This window comes from Dama dama, chromosome 22 (genome assembly GCF_033118175.1).
Source record: "Dama dama isolate Ldn47 chromosome 22, ASM3311817v1, whole genome shotgun sequence".
Classification (NCBI taxonomy): Eukaryota; Metazoa; Chordata; class Mammalia; order Artiodactyla; family Cervidae; genus Dama; species Dama dama.
This window is the reverse complement of record NC_083702.1, coordinates 57,871,525-57,896,354: the sequence shown is the minus strand read 5'-3', so window position 1 is coordinate 57,896,354 and position 24,830 is coordinate 57,871,525. Positions and strand designations below refer to the sequence as shown.

Sequence of the window (24,830 nt, the reverse complement as noted above, 5' to 3'; positions counted from 1 at the left end):
TGAATATCCATAGAAATGCCCATTAAATCAACAATATACCACTAGCAGAATTGAAAAGATCTGTAACTCCTATTTCTGGTGAGGATGTGAGGCAAAGGTATTCTCATTCATCAATGGGAGAAATGTGAACTGTTATAGTCTTTAGAATTTGGTAATGCAAACCTAATTTTAATTAAACTGAATATAAGTAAAACTAAAAACAAATATGCCTAACATAGCAATTCCTCTGCTAGTAATTTATCTCGTGGAATAAGATTTTAGTAAATTAAAAACTGCATTTACACAGCCCAGCAATTCCTTTCTTAATGATTTATCCCGTAGATTAAAATCACCCCTAGTTCCACCCATTGCTTCCATCTGTTCTACCTACTGGGGACACAGTACCACATAATGGGGACACAATACCACATAATTTAGAGGGTCTACTGTGTCCTGGAGGATGGTACCTCACCCTCCCTGGGTATCATCTCAAAGCTGGCACATCACTTGCTGCTCATTTTGGCAACTGCATATGTAGGAGGGTAGTTTTTGTTGTGGTTTTTCTTTTTTTTTGGCCATGCCATGTTGCTTGTGAGATCTTAGTTCCCCAACCAGGGATTGAACCCACTGGACTGCCAGGAAATTCCCTGGGTAAGGATGTTTATTGTAGCTTTCTTAGTGAAGGCAAAAAAGTTGGAGACAAAGAGGACATGCAGTAATTGAAGGATGGCCAGAACTGCCAGACTGTTAAACATCAACATTAAAACTGTGCAACAGGAAGGCTCTGGAAACGGTTGCAAAATTGTGATTGGTTTACAGTAAATAATGTTATGCAACCATTAGAAATGATGAATTAAATATATAGATGTAGACTTGGAGGGATTTTTCACACAACATGCCTGAAGGGGAAATGCATAGTGCAGAAAGTGTGCTTAATTTCACTTTGTAAAATAACTAACTTCTCACTGTGTGTGAAAGTGAAAGTGCATGTGAAAGTGAAGTGAAAGTGTTAGTCGCTCAGTCATGTCTGACTCTTCGCAACCTCATGGACTCTAGCCCACCAGGTTCCTCTGTCCATGGAATTCTCCAGGCAAGAATACTGGAGAATACACACACACACACACACAGACACACACATACATACACACATAGGATTACATGAGCCCAGAGAAAACTACAAAACTGCTAGGTGGTTAACTTGATTCAGGGATATGGAACAGTAGGTTGGGAGATGGTGACGGTGGAAGGGAGGAATTAAAGCTGCATTGAAAAGAATTCATAAGTGTTCTGTGACAACAGTAATAATGTTAGATTGATGCCTTGAAGCAATTAATGTGCCCACAAAGGACCAACCTCCATATATTAATTTGTCCTTTGGGATAATCTAAATGATGAATAGATTGATGCAATCTAAATCTGCTTTTCTGATAGCAATATTGCTCAGAAGTGTGTGGCAATATTGAAAGCTAAACTTAATTGTCTAGCTCTGGATCAAATTCAGGATCACATGATATGGAGAGTAATTAAGGAAGTAAGTGCCAATATTAATTGATTTCCTGGGATATGAGTGCTTGGTTTTATTTTAAAGGAAGCTCTTATACCAAGTACCCATATTGCTGTATATTTGATATGGTACATAGTCCTTCTCTGTAAGTTTTTTTCAAGATTCTCCTAAGCCTGAATGTGATCTTTAGTTTCTTGTACACATGTAACATTTTACCTGTATCTTTTGTGGTACTTATCAGTATGGGCTTTGTTTTATCTATTTTTGTATTTATTTTATCCTCTCCACTAGATTTCAAGTTACTTTAGATGAAGGACTCATCTGAACATTGAATTTATCAATTTTATCTCAGGGTACACTTCTTTGTACAAGATGAGCAATTGGTCCATAATTATAAACAACAATAAAATGTGATGGCTTAAACTTGCATGATTTAAATAGGGTATTTTTTTAATGAGTAAAGATATTTTCAACAAAAAACATTGTGTTTCTATTTTTCAGATCTTGATAAAGTGTGTGGTGGTTTTGCAAGGACTACCAAATGTCATCCAGTCAAAGAAACATCTTGCGAGCTTTGAAAGTGTACAGCATATGATAGCTTGCTGTATCTTCTACATAACAAAGGTATCTACCTCATCCTTTAGCTAGTGTCATAAGACTTAGGAGCTCTAATGATTTAGAAAGTTACACTACTTTTAATCACAGTGATTAGAATACTTATTTATTTATTTTTCCATTTATTTTTATTAGTTGGAGGCTAATTACTTTACAATATTATAGTAGTTTTTGCCATACACTGACATGAATCAGCCATGGATTTACATGTGTTCCCCATCCTGAGCCCCCCTCCCACCTCCCTCCCCATCCCATCCCTCTGGGTCATCCCAGTGCACCAACCCTGAGCACTTGTCTCATGCATCCAACCTGGACTGGCGATCTGTTTCACACTTGATAATATACAAGTTTCGATGCTGTTCTCTCAGATCATCCCACCCTCGCCTTCTCCCATAGAGTCCAAAAGTCTGTTCTGTACATCTGTGTCTCTTTTTCTGTTTTGCATATAGGGTTATCGTTACCATCTTTCTAAATTCCATATATATATGTTAGTATGCTGTAATGTTCTTTATCTTTCTGGCTTACTTCACTCTGTATAATGGGCTCCAGTTTCATCCATCTCATTAGAACTGATTCAAATGAATTCTTTTTAATGGCTGAGTAGTATTCCATGGTGTATATGTACCACAGCTTCCTTATCCATTCGTCTGCTGATGGGCATCTAGGTTGCTTCCATGTCCTGGCTATTATAAACAGTGCTGTGATGAACATTGGGGTGCACCTGTCTCTTTCAGATCTGGTTTCCTCAGTGTGTATGCCCAGGAATGGATTGCAGTTCTATTTCCAGTTTTTTAAGGAATCTCCACACTGTTTTCCATAGTGGCTGTACTAGTTTGCATTCTCACCAATAGTGTAAGAGGGTTCCCTTTTCTCCACACCCTCTCCAGCATTTATTGCTTGTAGACTTTTGGATAGCAGCCATTCTGACTGGCGTGTAATGGTACCTCATTGAGGTTTTGATTTGCATTTCTCTGATAATGAGTGATGTTGAGCATCTTTTCATGTGTTTGTTAGCCACCTGTATGTCTTCTTTGGAGAAATGTCTGTTTAGATCTTTGGCCCATTTTTTGATTGGGTCATTTATTTTTCTGGAATTGAGCTGCAGGAGTTGCTTGTATATTTTTGAGATTAAACCTTTGTCTGTTTCTTCATTTACTATTATTTTCTCCCATTCTGAAGGCTTTCTTTTCACCTTGCTTATAGTTTCCTTTGTTGTGCAAAAGCTTTTAAGTTTAATTAGGTCCCATTTGTTTATTTTTGCTTTTATTGCCAAGATTCTGGGAGGTGGGTCATAGAGGATCTTGCTGTGATTTATGTCGGAGAGTGTTTTACCTATGTTCTCCTCTAGAAGTTTTATAGTTTCTGGTCTTACATTTAGATCTTTAATCCATTTTGAGTTTATTTTTGTGTATGGTGTTAGAAAGTGTTCTAGTTTCATTATTTTACAAGTGGTTGACCAGTTTTCCAAGCATCACTTGTTAAAGAGGTTGTCTTTTTTCCATTATATATTCTTGCCTCCTTTGTCGAAGATAAGGTGTCCCTAGGTACGTGGATTTATCTCTGGGCTTTCTATTTTGTTCCATTGGTCTATATTTCTGTCTTTGTGCCAGTACCATACTGTCTTGATGACTGTGGCTTTGTAGTAGAGCCTGAAGTCAGGCAGGTTGATTCCTCCAATTCCATTCTTCTTTCTCAAGATTGCTTTGGCTATTCGAGGTTTTTTGTATTTCCATACAAATTGTGAAATTATCTGTTCTAGTTCTGTGAAGAATACTGTTGGTAGCTTGATAGGGATTGCATTGAATCTATAGATTGCTTTGGATAGTATACTCAATTTCACAATATTGATTCTTCCAATCCATGAACACGGTATGTTTCTCCATCTATTTGTGTCCTCTTTGATTTCTTTCATCAGTGTTTTAAAGTTTTCTATGTATAGGTCTTTTGTTTCTTTAGGTGGATATACTCCTAAGTATTTTATTCTTTTTGTTGCAATGGTGAATGGTATTGTTTCCTTAATTTCTCTTTCTGTTTTCTCATTGTTAGTGTATAGGAATGCAATGGATTTCTCTGTGTTAATTGTATATACTGTAACTTTACGATATTCATTGATTAGCTCTAGTAATTTTCTGGTAGAGTCTTTAGGATTTTCTATGTAGAGGATCATGTCATCTGCAAACAGTAAGAGTTTCACTTCTTCTTTTCCTATCTGGATTCCTTTTATTTCTTTTTCTGCTCTGATTGCTGTGGCCAAAACTTCCAAAACTCTGTTGAATAGTAGTGGTGAGAGTGGGCATCCTTGTCTTGTTCCTGATTTTAGGGGAAATGCTTTCAATTTTCCACCATTGAGGATAATGTTTGCTGTGGGTTTGTCATATATAGCTTTTATTATGTTGAGGTTTGTTCCTTCTATTCCTGCATTCTGGAGAGTTTTTATCATAAATGGATGTTGAATTTTGTCAGAGGCTTTTTTCTGCATCTATTGAGATAATCATATGGTTTTTATCTTTCAATTTGTTAATGTGGTGTATTACATTGATTGATTTGTGGATATTAAAGAATCCTTGCATTCCTGGGATAAAGCCCACTTGGTCATGATGTATGATCTTTTTAATATGTTGTTGGATTCTGTTTGCTAGAATTTTGTTAAGGATTTTTGCATCTATGTTCATCAGTGATATTGGCCTGTAGTTTTCTTTTTTTGTGGCATCTTTGTCTGGTTTTGGAATTAGGGTGATGGTGGCCTCATAGAATGAGTTTGGAAGTTTACCTTCTTCTGCAATTTTCTGGAAGAGTTTAAGTAAGGTAGGTGTTAGCTCTTCTCTAAATTTTTGGTAGAATTCAGCTGTGAAGCCATCTGGTCCTGGGCTTTTGTTTGCTGGAAGATTTCTGATTACTGTTTCAATTTCTGTGCTTGTAGTGGGTCTGTTAAGATCTTCTGTTTCTTCCTGGTTCAGTTTTGGAAAGTTACACTGTTCTCAGAATTTGTCCATTTCTTCCAAGTTGTCCATTTTATTGGCATAGAGCTGCTGGTAGTAGTCTCTTATGATCCTTTGTATTTCAGTGTTGTCTGTTGTGATCTCTCCATTTTCATTTCTAATTTTGTTGATTTGGTTCTTCTCCCTTTGTTTCTTAATGAGTCTTGTTAACAGTTTGTCAATTTTGTTTATCTTTTCAAAAAACGAGCTTTTAGCTTTGTTGATTTTTGCTATGGTCTCTTTAGTTTCTTTTGCATTTATTTCTGCCCTGATTTTTAAGATTTCTTTCCTTCTGCTAACTCTGGGGTTCTTCCTTTCTTCCTTCTCTAGTTGCTTTAGGTGTAGAGTTAGGTTATTTATTTGACTTTTTTTCTTGTTTCTTGATGTAAGCCTGTAATGCTATGAAACTTCTCCTTAGCACTGCTTTTATAGTGTCCCATAGGTTTTGGGTTGTTGGTTTTTATTTTCGTTCATTTCTATGCATGTTTTGATTTCTTTTTTGATTTCTTCTATGATTTGTTGGCTATTCAGAAGCATGTTATTTAGCCTCCATATGTTTGAATTTTTAATAGATTTTTTCCTGTAATTGAGATCTAATCTTACTGCATTGTGGTCAGAAAAGATGACTGGAATGATTTCATTTTTTTTGGATTTACCAAGGTTAGATTTATGGCCCAGAATGTGATCTATTCTGGAGAAGCTTCCTTGTGCACTTGAGAAAAAGGTGAAATTGATTGTTTTGGGGTGAAATGTCCTATAGATATCAATTAGGTCTAGCTGGTCCATTGTGTCATTTAAAGTTTGTGTTTCCTTGTTAATTTTCTGTTTAGTTGATCTATCCATAGGTGTGAGTGGGGTATTAAAGTCTCCCACTATTATTGTGTTATTGTTAATTTCCCCTTTCATACTTGTTAGCATTTGCCTTACATATTGCGGTGCTCCTATGTTGGGTGCATATATATTTATAATTGTTATATCTTCTTCTTGGATTGATCCTTTGATCATTATGTAGTGTCCTTCTTTGTCTCTTTTCACATCCTTTATTTGTAAGTCTATTTTATCTGATATGAGTATTGCAACTCCTGCTTTCTTTTGGTCTCTGTTTGCATGAAATATTTTTTTCCAGCCCTTCACTTTCAGTCTGTATGTGCACCTTGTTTTGAGGTGGGTCTCTTGTAGACAGCATATATAGGGGTCTTGTTTTTGTATCCATTCAGCCAGTCTTTGTCTTTTGGTTGGGGCATTCAACCCATTTACATTTAAGGTAATTATTGATAGGTATGGTCCTGTTGCCATTTACTTTGTTGTTTTGGGTTCGCATTTATACAGCCTTTCTGTGTTTCCTGTCTAGAGAAGATCCTTTAGCATTTGTTGAAGAGCTGGTTTGGTGGTGCTGAATTCTTTCAGTTTTTGCTTGTCTGTAAAGCTTTTGAATTCTCCTTCATATCTGAATGAGATCCTTGCTGGGTACAGTAATCTGGGTTGTAGGTTATTCTCTTTCATTACTTTCAGTATGTCCTGCCATTCCCTTCTGGCCTGAAGAGTTTCTATGTATAGATCAGCTGTTATCCTTATGGGAATCCCTTTGTGTGTTATTTGTTGTTTCTCCCTTGCTGCTTTTAATATTTGTTCTTTGTGTTTGATCTGTTAATTTGATTAATATGTTTCTTGGGGTATTTTGCCTTGGGTTTATCCTGTTTGGAACTCTGTGGGTTTCTTGGACCTGTCTGACTATTTCCTTCCCCGTTTTAGGGAAGTTTTCAGCTATCTCCTTGAGTATTTTCTCATGGCCTTTCTTTTTGTCTTCTTATTCTGGGACTCCTGTGATTCCAATGTTGGGGCATTTCACATTGTCCCAGAGGTCCCTGAGGTTTTCTTCATTTCTTTTGATTCTTTTTTCCTCTCTGCTTCATTTATTTCCACCATTATATCTTCTACCTCACTTATCCTCTCTTCTGCCTCCGTTATTCTACTCTTGGTTTCCTCCAGAGTGTTTTTGATCTCATTTATTGCATTATTCATTTTTAATTGACTCTTTTTTATTTCTCCTAGGTCCTTGTTAAACATTTCTTGCATCTTCTCAATCCTTGTCTCTAGGCTATTTGTAACTCCATTTTGTTTTCAAGATTTTGGATCATTTTTATTATCATTATTCTAAATTCTTTTTCAGGTAGATTCCCTATCTCCTCCTCTTTTGTTTGGCATGGTGGGCATTTTTCATGTTCCTTTACCTGCTGGGTATTTCTCTGCCTTTTCGTCTTGTTTAGATTGCTGTGTTTGGAGTGGCCTTTCTGTATTCTGGTGGTCTGTGGTTCCTTTTTATTATGGAGGTTTCTCCCAGTGGGTGCGGTTGGACGATTGGCTTGTCAAGGTTTCCTGGTTAGGGAAGCTTGCGTCGGTGTTCTGGTGCGTGGAACTGCATTTCTTCTCTCTGGAGTGCAGTGGAGTGTCCAGTAGTGAGTTTTGAGATGGGTCTATGTGTTTGGTGTGACTTTGGGCAGCCTGTATGTTGACGCTCAGGGCTATGTTCCTGCATTGCTGGAGAATTTGCATGGTATGTCTTGCTCTGGAACTTATTGGCTCTTGTGTGGTGGTTGGTTTCAGTGTAGGTATGGAGGCTTTTGGATGATCTCTTATTACTTAATGTTCCCTGTAGTCAGGAGTTCTCTGGTGTTCTCAGGTTTTGGGCTTAAGCCTCTTGCCTCTGGCTTTCGGTCTTATTCTTCCAGTAGCCTCAAGGCTTCTCCAACTATACAGCACTGATAATAAAACTTATAGGTTAATGGTGAAAAGATTCTCCACAGTGAGGGACACCCAGAGAGGTTCACAGAGTTACATGAAGAAGAGGAGAGGGAGGAAGGACATACAGATGGGCAGGAGGAGAAAAAGGAGGACTGAAGAGGAGAGAGACAGATCTATGCAGTACTCTGTTCCCTAAGTGTTCTCTGTAGCCCAGAACACCCACAGAGATTCACAGAAATGGACTGGGAAGAGAAGTGGGAGGGAGGAAATAGAGGTGATCTGGGGGAGAAAAAGGCAAGTCAAAAGGGGGAGAGAGTAATCATCACACTCCTGAGTAAAAATGGGTACTGAATATTGGATTCTTAAATGTACAAAATTGATATCAAACACTGAAAAACAAAGATTAAAAATCTAGAGTAGAGATTAGATCCTTAAAAATACAATATTAAAAACAGAAACAAAAACACAAAAAATTTAAGAAATATATATGAAGTTCGCTTTAAAAATAGAGTCTTTTTTTTTTTTTTACAAGGTTATAGTGAAATGAAAATGAAAATTAAGGAGTAATAGAGGAGTAATAGAGGACTTTAAAAGAAAATAAAAGAAAAAAAGAAAAAGACAAAATTTTTAATTTAAAAAATAGTAAAAATATATGAAAATGAAAATTAAGGAGTAATAGAAGAGTAATAGAGGACTTTAAAAGAACATAAAAGAAAATGAAAATTAAGGAGTAACAGAGGAGTAATAGGGAATGTTAAAAGAAAATAAAGAAAAAAAAAGAAAAGAAAGTTTTTTTAAAATAAAAAAAATAGTAAAAATATATCTAGGAATTTCTCTGGAGCTGTTGTGGGCCGTGTGGGTTTGGTTCAGTTTCAGATAGCTCCTTTTTCCAGCTTACACTTCTCGATATCTATAGGCCCCATCCAGTGCAGTTGGTTTTAAATACAGGCATTTTAATCTGTTGCACCTGTCACTTCTGAAGCGGTTCCCTTTGTTTATTTGGCTTCTGTTTGCAGGTCTCTTCCGTGTCTAATTTCCTCCCTGACACAGGCGGGCGGAGGTGGTCCTTGTTCAGGTTCGCTTGTTCAGTCGCTGCGGGGAGGGAGGGGCGCTGCAGACAAATGTCACTGGCGTGTGTGGGGCGCACTCGCGGTGTTCCGGCCACACTGGGTTTGCCCCCGCTCCCGGTGTGTGCTTCCCCCGTCTACACTGCTCAGGCTCCAGGCTGCTCTACAGGGAGCGGGCCCTGGGTTGCATGCGGTTCCAGTTTTCGGGTACTCCACAAAAGCGCAGACTTGGTTGGGCCTGCGTTTTGTGCCTTCCCCGCCGGAGCAGCTCAGGCAGCCAGGAGTTTGACGAGCGCACTCTCCCCAGGTGCGGTGCGCCTTCTCCCCTCCGCGGTCCAGCCTGTTTCCGTGGTCCCAACCTCAGTTGGGTGCGCCTTGTATCTGTTCAGAGGAGCTGGTCTCTAGCCTCAGCCCTCCTGGCAGATGTCAGCCATCCAGAATCTCAGGAAGTCTTTGCTTAGAAACTGGGAGCCTGTTTGCAGTTTGGTAGGAGGTGCTGTCTCTGGGGCCGAGTTTGCCCCTTTCCCCTCACCCCTGCCTCCTGCCTCTGGCAGGGGATGAGCCGGTCCACAGCTGGCTAGCTCTTCTCTGGAATTGCTCAGTCTTTCTTTTGTTCCTAAGCAATGCCGCCCGCTCCTCTCTATTCAGCCCTCACTTGCTGGTGGCAGATGCGAGCATCTGGGGTACTTTTCTGCTGAGAGTTGCTTTTAGATGTGTAATCTGTGGGTTTTATTTATTTTTCCTCCCAATTAGGTTGCCCTCTGAGATTCGAAAACTTCCCCTAGACCTGCCCGTGAGAGGGTTTCCTGGTGTTTGGAAACGTCCTCTATTTCGACTCCCTTCCCGGGACAGCTCTCTGTCCCTAACTCTTTTGTCTCTCTTTTTATCTTTTATATTTTGTCCTACCTCCTTTCGAAGACAATGGGCTGCTTTTCTGGGTGCCTGATGTCCTCTGCTAGCGATCAGAAGCTGTCTTGTGGAGTTTGCTCAGCGTTCAAATGTTCTTTTGATGAATTTGTAGGGGAGAAAGTGGTCTCCCCGTCCTATTCCTCTGCCATCTTAGCTCCTCTGAGATCTAGAATACTTAAAATAGTACTACTTTGTTGTTATTCAGTCGCTAAGTCACATCTGACTCTTTACAACACTATGGACTGCAGCACGCCAGGCTTCCCTGTTCTTCACTATCTCCTGGAGTTTGCTCAAACTTATATCCATTGAGTTGATGATGCCATCCAACCATCTCATCCTCTGTTGCCCCCTTCTCCTTTTGCCTTCAGTCTTTCCCGGCTTCAGGGTCTCTTCCAGTGAGTTGGCTCTTTGCATCAGGTAATTAAAGTATTGGCGCTTCAGCTTCAGCATCAATCTTTCCAATGAATATTCAGGGTTGATTTCCTTTAGGATCGACTGGTTTGGTTTCCTTGCAGGCCAAGGGAATCTCAAGATTCTTCTCCATTACTTTAGTTGGGACTTAAGTTTGCTTCTGTGGAGGTCTGGCAACAGAGAGGCTTCTACTTTCTACCTTAGCAAAGAGGTCATGATTTCCTGGCAACTTATGTCCTGACCTGAGGAGCAGGAAATCGTATTCCTTTGATCACTCACTGGTTTGCCACTGTGGGATCTCTATGCCCTGGTCTGTGTAGATTCTGAGGGAGCATAAGCCATTAGCAAGAAGAAATGGTAATAAGTCACTTATGGGAACTCAGAACCCCAAGGAGAAAGAACAAGCCAAAAACTAGAATAATTGTGTTATTTGTTCTTACAGTGTTGAAAAGGATCAGAGATGACTAAAGAAAAAGAAACCTTTCAAGCAGTACGATTAGAACAGATTTAATTTTTTCTTCCAGTTTCGTTGGGATATAACCGACATACAGCACTGTATAAGTTTAAGATGTACAACATAATGACTTGATTTACATACATCATGAAGTGATTACCATAAGAAATTTTGTGAACGTGGACATCTCCTATAGATACAAAATTAAAGAAATAGAAAAAGTGTTTTTTTCTTGTGATAAACACTCTTAGAATTTACTCCCATAGTAACTTTCATACATAGCAAATTTAATTTTGGATTAAAAATTAAACAAGTGAAGATTGTGATTATACTTCTTGATTCAGATATGGAAGCTCAAGAAACCCTGCAGATGTTGAATAGTATTACCTAGAGATAAATTCAGAAGACAGATCCAGAAGTCAAAACATGAAATAAAAAAGGAGTCTGGAAGTAGAAAAGAAATACATAGATAAGTAATCATCTTTCTGAATCCAAGGCAGGATTAATGTTAGAATATATATGTAGACACATGTTGGTGAAATTCCTGAAATCCGAGGATAAGGACAAATCTTAATATTTGAGACTGAAAGAACAGGTTACTTATTTGCAATGAAAAGAGAATCAATTAGCTTCAGACTTTTTATCAGCAACACTAAAAAAAGTTAAATTCCTGGAGCAACATTTGTAGAATCCTGAGGGGAAAAGACTAAGGCCTATAAATTAATAACCAGGAAAAGATATCATTCATTTGTCAGGGCAAAATAAACATTTTTAGAAGTGCAGGCATTTAAAAAGTATTCCATCCATGTACTTATCTGAGAAAAACACTTGAGGAAATACTCTATCAAATGACAGTTGGTTCAGAACAGAAATCCCAAGATGGGGAAAGACGAAAAGGAGAGGAATAATGGGAGTGACAAATCTTGCAATATATGTATTATTAAAATTAAATGGATAATAATGATGTGATTAGGATTTTGTAATATAAATGCTAAATAGGGAGTCTTGAAATAGAAGAGTCATCCATGAAAGAAAAATCCATTAGTAACCTAGAGCTAAAGCTTCTATCCTGTTTAGGGTTGAGGGAGTGATGAGCAACTATAGATTCTTGGTGCATGTGTGTCAAAAACACACATAGTATAAAAGTACATATTGTATAACTTTATTATTTTCTTTTGAAAGGACATGTATATTTAAAGATGACTCAGGAGTATGTAGGCATGAGCTGATCTTTAAAACACTGTAGGACTTCTAAACTGTCAAAAAGGAAAAGCAAACAGAGGAATGACAGGGAGGAAAAAAGAACAAAAAAAAGTGGCAGGGACGAAACATGGCTAATTTAAAAGTAAGAAGTAAGGAAATTGAGATTGTATTTCAGATGGAAGGAATAAAATCAAGTACATTGATTACTTCACTAAGCGTGAATGACTCAAGAGAGAGAGACTGTCACATGGGCTGAAAAGTTAGATTCAAATGTGTATTATTTCAAGACACCCTGTAAAACAAAATAACAAGGAATTTGAAAAATAAATGGACACAGATATTGGGAAAATGCAAACAGAAATGAAGGAGGCGTGACAATTTTCATATCTGAAAAAGCAGAATTCAGGGTCTAAAACATGGACCAAAAATGGATAAAGAGAGACATTATGTCCATCCAGCCTGTTCTGTTGATCATCTTTTCTGTTCCCAGATGGCCTCTGCACTTTCCAGTCGTAGGGCAGTCTCATTGTGAAGTATTAAAGATCAAGTCAGAATTAAAACAAAACTTCATTTTTTATAACAGCAAATTAAAGGAGAAAAACAGGTTATATGAAAATGCTACAAAGGCACTGGATAAACCTTAGCAGCCTTTTCTAATAAACCTTAGCAACCTTTCCTAATAAAATTTCTAAGTAGGTTAGGCATGGAAGGAAGTTATTGCATAATGATAAAGACATTTACCAAAAATTTTTAGCAAATATCATGCTAAATGGCAAGTTTCTGAAGTCATTTCTTTAAAATCAGGCACAGGAGATATTGACTCTTAATACTGTGATTCATTATTTGTAGAGATTCTGTCTCATGCAACAGACAAGGGCATGAAATAATTTTGTAATGTTAGAAAAGCATAATTTGTAATTGTAAGGTCTCAAAAAACACATGAGAATCTAGCAAAAGGCTACTAAAATTAAAAAGAGAATTTATAAAGTGATATATGAATTTATAAAGTTATATAAGATACAAACTTGTTTTTATTTTTAATATGAGCAGTAGCCAGGACAGGGGAAAATATACCACTTACAATGATATACAGTATTTTAAACTTAACAAAATGTTGAAGAGCCTAAATAAAAGAAATGTGAAATCTTACTGAAAGACACAAAATAAGATCTGCACATATGGCAGGCCGCACCAAGTTCTTGAATAAGAAGACTAACTGTAATCGTAAAACGAATGTTTCCTAAAATAATATTTACATGCAATGCAGCTTTAATCAGAATCCCAATGGTGTTTCCTTGAAACTGATTAGGATTATTTAGAAGTTCTCAGTAGGTATTAAAATTTACCAAAAGTTCACTCTAGTGAAAAATGGTCTTAACAGAGTAATGGGCAAAGAGATCAGTGGAATAGAATAGAGATTCTAGGAAAAACTGGCCCTGGGTCTACAGGAAGGACTTAATATAAGAAAAAGGTGGCATTTAGGTTCATTGAGAAAATGATAATTTATTTATAAAAGGTGCCAGTATTACTGACTGTTCATCTGAGAATAAACAAAGCCAGGGCCCTTTCTCATACCATAAACAAAATGAAGTCCAGGTGGATTTGAGCATATTTGGTTGGCCTTGAAATCATGGGAGACCTTCTACAACAGGGCACAAAATTCAGAAGGTGCCAGAAAAAGTAGATATTTATCTATTTATTTATTTATCTATATTATATATATTTATCTATATATTTATTTATCTATTTGGATTACATGATAAGTAAAAAATAGTTGTTTATGGCAAGACACTATAAATAAGCTTCAAGGCAAGTATTTTTTGAAAATACAACAGATGCAGGATTATTAACATTGATTGCCTCAGATAGTAATCAATATGAAAATAGGAAATAATTTCACAGTTTGGGAAAAGAAGAATCAGACTGATTTGTAATTATGGAGGATATGATTAAATATTTCCGTCAGTTTAAAAAGTGGAACAGTGAACCAGTACCAGACGATGAATGGCCATATAATGAGGTCAGAGAGAAGCCATCGAAGGGTTTCAGATGGAATCTTTTCAAATGGAAAAGGGTTTCAAATGGGAATGCTGTAATGAGATTTGCATTTAGAAAAAAGAAATTATTCTGGTTGCACAACAGCTAATCATTAGAGGAGAATAAGACCTGAGGCAGGAAATGAGTTAGAAGGCAAGAGATGATAAACGAAGCTAGTATGGAAAAGTGGGAGATAGAATTGAAAAGGTTTCAAGAGTTGTTTATGAGATGGAATTGAATAGAGGGGGACTGGGGAGGGAGAGGGAAGAGTCCCCAGTAATCCAGATGTCTGAACAGTTGGGTGAATACAGTTTGTTGAACCCTGAGTAAGAAAGGGGGAAAAGATAATAAGTTTTGAATATATTGAATTTTGGGGCATATAAGATATTCACAGAGGCAGGAATTATATACTAAATTCTCCAAGCCAGGCTTCAACAGTACATGAACCATGAACTTCCAGATGTTCAAGCTGGATTTAGAAGAGGCAGAGGAACCAGAGATCAAATTGCCAACATCTGTTGGATCATAAAAGCAAGAGAGTTCCAGTAAAAACACCTATTTCTGCTTTATTGACTACACCAAAGCCTTTGACTGTGTGGATCACAACAAACTGTGGGAAATTCTTAAAGAGATGGTAAAACCAGACCACCTTACCTGCCTCCTGAGAAATCTATATGTAGGTTAAAAAGGACCTACATATAGGACCAGACATAGAACAACTGACTGGTTCCAAATCAGGAAAGGAGTACATCAAGGCTGTATATTGTCACCCTGCTTATTTAACTTCTATGCAGAGTACATCATGAGAAATGTTGGACTGGATGAAGCACAAGCTGAAATCAAGACTGCGGCAGAAATATCAATAACCTCAGATATGCAGATGAAACCATCCTTATTGCAGAAAGTGAATAGGAACTAAAGAGCCTCTTGATGAAAGTGAGAGAGGAGAGTGAAAAAGCTGGCTTAAAACTCAGCATTCAGAAAACTAAGATCATGGCATCTGGTTCCATCACTTAATGGGAAATAGATGGGGAAACAATGAAAACAGTGTCAGACTTTGTTTTGGGGGGCTCCAGAATCACTCCAGATGATAACTGCTGCCATGAAATTAGAAGACACTTGCTCCTTGGAAGAAAAGCTCTGACAAACCTAGATCGCATATTAAAAAGCAGAGACATGACTTTGCCGACAAAGGTCCGTCTAGTCAAAGCTATGGTTTTTCCAGTAGTCATGTATGGATGTGAGATTTGGACCATAAATAAAGCTGAGCGCCAAAGAATTGATGCTTTTGAACTGTGGTGTTGGAGAAGACTCTTGAGAGTCCCTTGGAATGTAAGGAGATCCAACTAGTCCATCGTAAAAGAAATCAGTCTTGAATATTCATTGGAAGGACTGATGATGAAGCTGAAACTCCAATACTTAGGCCACCTGATGCGAAGTGTTGACTTATTGGAAAAGACCCTGATGCTGGGCAAGATTGAAGGCAGGAGGAGAAGGGGACAATAGAGGATGAAATTGTTGGATGGCATTACTCACTCAATGGACATTAGTTTGAGCAAGCTCCCAGAGTTGGTGCTGCAGGCCTGGCATGCTGCAGTACATGGGGTCACACAGAGTTGGACACGACTGAGTGACTGAACTGACTGATATATTGGCTTGGCCAAAAGTTTGAGTTTCCTGGAAGAGCATCTGAAGCCCAATGAACTGTGGCCAACCCAATATTAATGTCAGAATTTTGATACAAGAGCTGATTTTTTCACAAACTGATAGGCTGGGAGAATCATCATTTCATGTTTCTTCCAGCCTGACAAATAGACCAAGAAACCTGACTACTCAATCCCAGATATGAGGTATTCATTTGATATAAATATATATATTCTACAGATTTTCTCTTAGGACATGTAAAGCCCAATTAGTCAGATGACCCTCTTTCTTTTCTCTGTTATGTTTTAAAGATTGGTAATCTTTCCAGATGGTTCAGTCTTTCTTCTTTAAGTAGCAGTATTTTTTTCTAAAAGTTATCAGAATTCTAAATAAAGCGCCACTTCTGAGATATGTCATCTTGTGTTTCATTATTTTTGAGTTGTTAAAAAAATTTATTATGCCAAACATCTGGCACATTTAAAAAATTTCTGTTTGTCATTTGGTATGTTAAATAGCATTGGTTTTTTTTCTTTTGTTTGGAAAAAATTCATTCTCATTTAGTATTTTCCACTGGCATATTAAAACAAGGGGAAAAGATTGCACAGTTGTCTATAAACCAAATAGGTTGGAAAGCAAAGGTGAATGAGGTGCAAATGTTAGCTCATTTCTGTTTTCTAATAACAAAACTCATTCCCTCTCATATCAATTTTATGATGAGTTGGACTGTTGTACTTGGTATTCAAGGCACTGCTTGGCCTAAACCCCTACTGCCTTTGCAAAGTTTGTTTCACCGTTTTCCTCCCCACATTCTGTCCCACAGTCAGCATTAGTTGAACACCACTGCCCTGGTCTTGCAGAAATAGTTTCAGTTCTTAGCACTTGCATTATGTAGGTCTTATCAGATATAAACAGCCCCTCACTGCTTTTCAGCCACTTATATATCCTTCACTTCCTGGGAAGTCACAGTTGTTCAGTTCAGTTCAGTCGCTCAGTTGTGTCCGACTCTTTGTGACCCCATGAATCGCAGCACGCCAGGCCTCCCTGTCCATCACCAACTCCCAGAGTTTATTCAAACTTAAGTTCATCAAGTTGATGATGCCATCCAGCCATCTCATCCTCTGTCGTCCCCTTCTTCTCCTGCCCCCAATCCCTCCCAGCATCAGGGTCTTTTCCAATGAGTCAACTCTTCGCGTGAGGTGGCTAAAGTATTGGAGTTTCAGCTTCAGCATCAGTCCTTCCAATGAACGCCCAAGACTGATCTCCTTTAGGATGGACTGGTTGGATCTCCTTGCAGTCCAAGGGACTCTCAAGAGTCTTCTCCAACACCACAGTTCAAAAGCATCAATTTTTTGGTGCTCAGCTTTCTTCACAGTCCAACTCTCACATCCATACATGACCACTGTAAAAACCATAGCCTAAACTAGATGGACCTTTGTTGGCAAAGTAATGTCTCTGCTTTTTAATATGCTATCTAGGTTGGTCATAAATTTCCTTCCAAGGAGTAAGCGTCCTTTAATTTCATGGCTGCAATCACCATCTGTAGTGATTTTAGAGCCCCCCAAAATAAAGTCTGACACTGATTCCACTGTTCACAGTTGTTACCTATCTTAAATTGTTATTGTTTAGTCGCTAAGTTGTGTCCGACTCTTTTGTGACCCTGTGAACTGCAGCACACCAGGCTCCTCTGACCATGGGATTTCCCAGGCAAGAATACTGAAGTGCGTTGCCATTTCCTTCTCCAGGGGATCTTCCTGACCTAGGGATTGAACCCATATCTCCTGCTTGTCAGGAAGTTTCTTTACCACTGACCACCAGTGGTAAAGAATCCAGTTATCTTAAGTACTAACCTATTCAACCTAACAGAATACATCTACAGATAAGTTCATACAGACTTATTTATACCCTAAGAGAGCTTCCCTGGGGGTTCATGGTGAATGTGTCCCCTTGTGTGATCTCTTGCTAGAGTAGGGTCTATGCAAATCAGATTGTAGGCCAGGGAAGCCTTCCTGGGTTAATGTTAGAGCCCAGGTTTTAATGACCAGGTAAAGCTGTATAAATAAGGAGGGAAAGCTGTTCTGGGAAAAACCTCCACTGTAGGAAGACATGAAGTCCTGACACCATGGTGAGTATCAGGACTGATACTTGATTCGATATTTTGTAAGCTGAAAACACAACACAAGGAGATGAATACTGGCAGATGACGCTGGAGAGGGAGGCAAGGGCCTGGCTAGAAGAGGCCAGTTAACGGTTTGTACCCAGGAATGCGGATGAGACTGGGTGGCAGAGCGGCTCCTTCTCTTCTTCTGAGTATAGCAGTGCTGCCCAGGGCTCGTGGAGAATCTGCCCAAACCAGCTGATCTCCAGCCTAGTTCAACATGAATGTCATGTACATCACTCACAGCTAAAAATGATCACCAAGATGTCACGAGGTCAGTAATTGTGCCATTTCACAAAGAAGACAACCCAAGACAAGAAGTGGTGGTTACGTGGCCTCTAAGAACGAGTTTGTCTTAGCGTGGCTCTTTTAAGTGGAAATGTTTTTAATAGTTAGCTTACTATAATAAAAGATGTATAACATGCCAAAAGCTGTGTGTCCCAGCTGTGCTGTGCTGTGCTCAGTCGCTCAGTCGCGTCCGACTCTTTGTGACCGCATGAACTGAAGCCCACCAGGCTCCTCTGTCCGTGTGGATTCTCCAGGCAAGAATGCTGGAGTGGGTTTCCATGCCCTCCTCCAGGGGATCTTCCCAACCCAGGGATCACATCCAGGTCTCCCGCACTGCAAGTGAATTCTTTACCATCTGAGCCACCAGGGAAGCCCCAGAGATACCAAGAATTCATTACTGATGAGATTACTGGTTTTTCATTTGTTTGTTTGTTTTTGGTCCCTTATTTAAAATACTGAAATAATACAGTTTGAATTCTAGAGGAATATGACCTGGAGGTATGCTTACATAGCAAAAACAGGGGCATTACATCCAAAACATGAAACTTGTGAATTTCTGGAAGATGATACATGGCACTTGAAAATAGATGCGAATTTCCAACAGAGATAATTAATATTTTTAATTAGGTCCTGCGTTCATGGAAGGAATATGACCTGGCAGTAATGATTATAAATTATGGAAAAAAGGTGTTGGACATCTCATCAGGTTGCAAATCTCTATTTGGTACTACAGACCAAGAGGAAATGCAAGAAGAGGTAATTGTTTATTCTTGTGTCTCATCTTTAAACATACACTATTTGAATTTTATGAGAGGTCATGTAGTGTTAGTAAATATGTTAGATAATTGATTAGTTTTTAGTTTGTCACATTTACATAAAAGAAGATGAATGTAAAGTGAAGAGCTTCTTTTTTCTTCCTTTTCTTTTAATTTTAATTACTATCCAGAAAATGAAAAGGTCTCCATGCTAGAATATTGACTAGCCCCCTGTTTCTAGTATTGATGATCAGTTAGGTGTTGATAGAGAGCTTCCTATACCCAGTTGGACTTTGGACTGAAAGCCCTCAAAGGTCTCTCCCAGACTGAAGATTTTTATTATTTTGGGTGGGTCCCTGAATGCAGTAAGTACGTCAGAGCTTTTAGCTCTGCCCCAAGTAGATTTCCTGAACTTCTTGTGACACCTACATTGTCTTCTTTATGAGGCTTCTAATGTTTGAGATAACTTTTAAGTAAGACCCATGCTGCCTCCAAGCATGGGTCTTACTAGATCTTTATTGCCTTTTCTTGAAACTATGTGGTTAACTGATTTTGTAGATAGATCAAATTTTGAAACATTGCTTAGTTTTATCCAGTTTCTGAGGTGTACTGGGAACTGCTTTCAGCCTCTTTTGTGATCAGGATTGGGGTTGAGGCTATGACCCCTAAGCCTGTTTCAATTGGAGTAGCTCTCTCTCTATTATACATGGAAAAAGCTTAAGAAAAATCCCATGGTTTCCCTGGATGAATATTTTTAGCCATAATACTTTTTTGGGTGTGTGTGGGGATTCTAGAGAAAGTTTTGATTAAGCTGAAAGTGACTTGAGGATTTTTTCTTCACCAAGTGTTGTCCACTCTCAGAGTCCATCAGCCAGCCCCTTCATGTCACTGAGGCCTTGACTCAGGGCCCTGCCCCTTCACATCATGGCAGGACAGGACCCCATCCCTCTTTCCCGGGAGCCTTTAGTCCAGCAGCAGGTTGTGATACTTCTTTCAGAGTAAGACTGTGGGGATCGAGAGTCTAGTACCTAGTTTATAGAAGTCAGAAATCGTTATAAGCATCCAGGGTCCCTCAAAGCCTTAAAGACCTTGGGAGGTCTATTTTTTCAGAGAGTGGGAGACATAAACCAGTCAGTTCTCAGGCTCAGACAGTTGAAAACATGTGGGGAGCCTGAGTGCAGACCTGCCAATTCTTAATCCACTAATTACTGATCATGTTACCTTCAATGAAAGGCAAAGTAGCAAAAGCAATTAGCTTAGTTGTAAGGAAGCTCCCTCTGGGGCCAGGAAAAAAAAAAAAGGAAAAAAAGATAAGGAAAGAAAAGGATACATTTCTGAAAGCATTTTCTTTTGAGGAGTTTGAGAGCTGTGGCTTCAGCTGCTCTCAGAAGGGTGTATGTAGGGGGGAGGGGCTGGTTAGGGGAGGAGAAATTATTGGGAGGAAGGGAAAGGGAAGAGAAGAACTATTTTGATCAACCTCCATAAAACACTTTGTATTGTGTCTGGCATTTAGTTAGACTACAATGGGTTGTTATTATTTATATTTATATATTTATGTGTTATAAATATATATATTTATATGTTCATATATAAATGTATATATGTTAACATATATGTTATTTATTGATTATTAATTATTACTACATTTAGCCATGTAGATTCATAACTTCGTCTACCAAGTATGAGAGTATGATCATAATTTAAAGAATGTTATTTGAAAATGACAATTCTTGAAACATGTTGAAGTATGTTCTGACATTTAACCAATGTTTCTAGGCTTCTTCCAAGAAGTCTTACAAGAATAAGAAGGCACAGCAGGTATTAGCACCTGAAAAAATAAATGAACAGCTGGTTTTATTGGAGACACATCTACTCAAACTGACAAAGCAATGTAATCTATTATTTTTCTTTCTGTATATTTCTGTTTAGCATTTTGTTTTTTTTTAAATAAGAAAATATTTTGTTAAAAGGATTAGAATGAGATTAGCATTTGGAAAGCCCTTTAAGGTTTATGCAGTACTTTTACATTATGTCCTTAATCCTAACAATACTCTGTTAATAAGGGATTGCTAACCCGGTTTTTTACGGATGTAACTCATAAAGATTAAGCGGTTTATTTAGGATTACATAGTTGACTTGGATTTGAGCTTAAAGCTTCTCATTCTAAAGCAGAATTTCTCAACCTCGACAATATTGCCAATTTGGGCCAGATAATTATTTGCTGTGGGGGACTGTCTCAGGCGTTGTGGATGTAAAACCGCATCTCTGGCCTTTGTCCAGAGATGCATAGCACACCGTCCCCTCAGGACTGTCTCCCCTATCTCTGCCCCTCACCTCCCCAGCTGTGACACAAATGTTGGCAAATGTAGAAGGGGAACACAACATTGAGAATCACTGTTCTAAAGGCAGAAAGGTAACTGAGAAATAAGGGATAGTGTGAGAGGTGTTAATATATGAGTGATTTGAACCATGTGAAACACTCAAGTGAAACTGATTTTAGTCATTGTGCTGTATCGTAATTTAGTAATAGACCAAAATGCTGACACAGTGATTGGAGTTTTGGAGTTTGAATCTTAGAAATCTGATTAAGAAATTGATTTAATTTCTGGTGATGACAACTGTTCTCACATTTTTAAGAAGCAGGACTTCAAACCTTCTAGAAGAACAAAAGAGTACCTAAGTTTCTCTCATTAGGAGGTTCCCCTTTTGGCCCCTTGGTTTTTGGGAAGTAACTGCCCTTGTAGAATTCTGTGTCCCCATCTCACCTCGCTGACTCTGTGCCTCAGTTATATATAGGTGGTTGTACTGTTTCAGAATTCCCTGACTTGAGTCTCTCACTTTATTTAAACACACTTCGTATCTCTGTCTCCAACTGAACTTAAGAATTGAACCCAATGCTCTATTATTTCACGTAACCTGTAAACCTAGTTTTGGGAAATCTGTAATTGCCTGGTTACATATAAAAATTATAATTTCTTAAATTATAGAAAGGGTTCTGGAAATGTGAAGGGTTCTGGAAATGTGAATTACTTATTTTCATATTATCACCCCTTCCACATTTCACTAAGGAGCGCAGTGTGAAGTTACTAGCTAAACAATAGGTTCAGTAACAAAGCAATAACAGTTTTATACAGTGGTTTCTGTGAGCCAAGAACTATTTTAAGTGTTTTATTCATATTAAAACTTATATAGTCCTTCTATAACAGTCATATGAAAAAGGTACTATCATTATCTCATTTTAAAGAGATAAACTTTTAAAGGAAAGTGAGGCACAGAGAAGGCAAGTAACTTCCCAAGGTCTCATAACTAAAATGTGTCAGACTTAGGGACTTCCCTGGTGGTCCAGTGGTTAAGACTCCATGCTCCCAGTGCAAGGGGATGGGTTCAATGCCTGGTCAGGGAACTAAGATCCTGCACCCCACATGCTGGCAGCCAGGAAAAAGTGTCAAACTGAGAGTCTTAATCCAGGCTTCCTGGCTGTAGGGGCTGTGCTGTTCTTTACTTTACACTTGACTGTCTTTTAAAGATAATTTTATTAACATGCAGTTCAAATAATTGGCAGGTTTCTGTGTCTGATATTTGTTGACAGACAATAGCTGTTTAGTAATAAAGACTCATACTTTGGAAATTCTTCCAAAGAATTCTTCCAAAGTCTATTTGGTAATAGACTCCTTGGCTTTTAGGGGAAAAAAAATGAAAGGAAAGTAATTGAATTATTGAATCTCTTAAATCTCAAAAATATGTAATTTATATTTTAAGACAAGAATTTAGGACATATAAAATGTTTACTTGGGTATTTTCCTATTTTTCACCTTCCACCAAAGGATTTTCATTTTTGGTTATTGATATTAAGCAGAACCAACAATTTACTAATTCTTTTTAACCTTAGATGTTACAACTGAACTCTCAGGAGCAGAAGATCCCATATTTCTTTACCCTATAGTTTTAAACTGGTCGGTCAAAGGTGCTGTGAAAGAAGGTAGGTTACCTTGTCATACATATGTTGCTTGCTCACCTTACTGCTGAAGATCTTTTATTCTGTGTATTCTGTTGTTGGCAGAAGATTTCAGATTCTTACCCATTAAGAATAAAGCAGACTCTTGATTGTGAAGTAAGGGAAGAGACCAAAATAGGTACATGATTTAAAATCTGAAAATATGGAACCTTGATGTTGACTTATTTTGGTAATTGGTGTTGTGTTGTTATGAAGCTTAAAAAACTAGGAACTGAAAAATGTTTTAGTGATTTTTAAGCTCAACTGTGAAGAAATAGCAGCATTATTGTTTATCTCAGAGTGAAATATAATAAGAATTAGGATGACTACTTATTCTGGCAGTTATCAGCAGTATATTTCCCCCTACCTAGTCGTATGTTAGGGAACTTTTAGGAAATCTTTCAAACACTGAGATATTTGGAAAATAAATGAAACTTAGACTATAAAGGAATGTTTGATCATAGGAAAACAACAGTCTCACCACATTTACTCCTATACATTTTTAAAAAGTAAGAAATCTGGAAAGAAGTTAAGGGACTTTGCTGGCAGCCCAGTGGTTACGACTCCGTGCTTCCAGTGCAGGGACCGTGGATTTGATTCTTTGTTGAGGAACTAAGATTCCATATGCTGCGTGGCATAGGCCAGCAACAGCAAAAAAAAGCAGGTTAATAAACTTGCCTGTTAGAACAAAATGACTAATAGCAATAGTATCCTTTCAATGCCATTAACCAAGTGTATTGGTGATTATACATGAATTTCCTTGTTTTCACAGTTATGAAATTTAAGCAGAGACCTAGATTCCTGGAATTCTTTACACAAGTTATGCAAAAATGTATGCATGATGAAAAATTTCAACTTATGGTGGAGATAACAAATCCCATCTATGACTTCTTGAAAAGGTACTGTAATATTTGTTTTATTAGCATTAACAACTTTAAAAAATGAGTAAAATTGTTCCTTAAAGATATATGGTGTGATTGTGAGTTAGTCGCTCTGTTGTGTCTGATTCTTTGAGACCCCCTGGACTGTAGCCCACCAAGCTCCTCCATTTATAGAATTCTCCAGGCAAGAATACTGAAGTAGGTTACCATTTCCTTCTCCCAGGGATCTTCCTGACCCAGGGATGGAACCTGGGTCCGTCCTGGGTCCAGGTAGATTCTTTACTATCTGAGGCACCAGGGGAGCACTAAAGTTATATAAAGTGGATGAAAAAGAGAGTGGCGTCTATGCAGATAAAACAGGCATCTAGAAGGTAGTGAGTATCTGTGTCTGGGTAAACAAATAAATACACATAAAAATGTTTGTACACCCGAATGAAAGAATAATACAGCATGTTCATATTTCTAGTAGGAAATAAATTATCCCTTTTGCTATTGAGACATGTTGGATGATTGAATTTCTGGGCCATTAGCATCTCTCACACAAACTTTGGGGTCCAGTTATTTACTTAATTTTTTCATCCAGTTTTATTGAGATATGATTGACATACAGCACTGTATAAATTTTAAGGTGGGCGACATAAAGATTTGGCTTATATACATCACTGAAATGATTACCACAGTGGGTTTGGTGAACATCCATCATCTCATATAAATGCAACATTAGCAAAGCCGAAGAATTTTTTTTCTTCCTTGTGGTGAGAATTCTCAAGATTTGCCCTCTTAAAAACTTTTATTTATAACATGTAGCATGCACGTTAGTTGCCTTTATCATGTTGTACATTGCATCCCTGGTTGTTCTTTGCCTTGTAACTGGGAGTGTGTGTCTTTGGGCTGTCTTTGGTAATTCCCCTTCCCCTCTCTTCAATGGAGTCCCGTTTGTTTACTAATGCTTTCTTTCCTTTAAGGTGTCTACAACTCATTTTAACAGGTTAAAATGATTGCTTACTTTTGCTTTTGTTTCCCTTGCCTGAGGAGACATATCTCAAAAATATATTGCTAAAATTCATGTCAAAGAGCATACTGCCTATGTTTTCTTCTAGGAGTTTTACGGTTTCAGGTTCTTCCCTTTAAGTCTTCAATCCATTTCCGGTTTATTTTTGTGTATGGTGTGGTTTTGAAGTCTGGTTTTGGCCATATACTATGCTTTTCTAATT

At 38.0% G+C, this 24,830-nt stretch overlaps 1 protein-coding gene across 1 annotated transcript in view; it reads left to right on the top strand.

The window, feature by feature from the left end:
- Positions 1 to 24,830, top strand: part of CFAP54 (cilia and flagella associated protein 54) — a 294,342-nt gene that overhangs the window by 92,585 nt on the left and 176,927 nt on the right. The window contains exons 26-30 of the mRNA XM_061125597.1: positions 1,985 to 2,107; positions 18,614 to 18,742; positions 20,518 to 20,632; positions 22,631 to 22,720; positions 23,508 to 23,634. Coding sequence (XP_060981580.1) covers positions 1,985 to 2,107; positions 18,614 to 18,742; positions 20,518 to 20,632; positions 22,631 to 22,720; positions 23,508 to 23,634 — 584 coding nt within the window. The remainder of the gene's footprint in view (positions 1 to 1,984; positions 2,108 to 18,613; positions 18,743 to 20,517; positions 20,633 to 22,630; positions 22,721 to 23,507; positions 23,635 to 24,830) is intronic.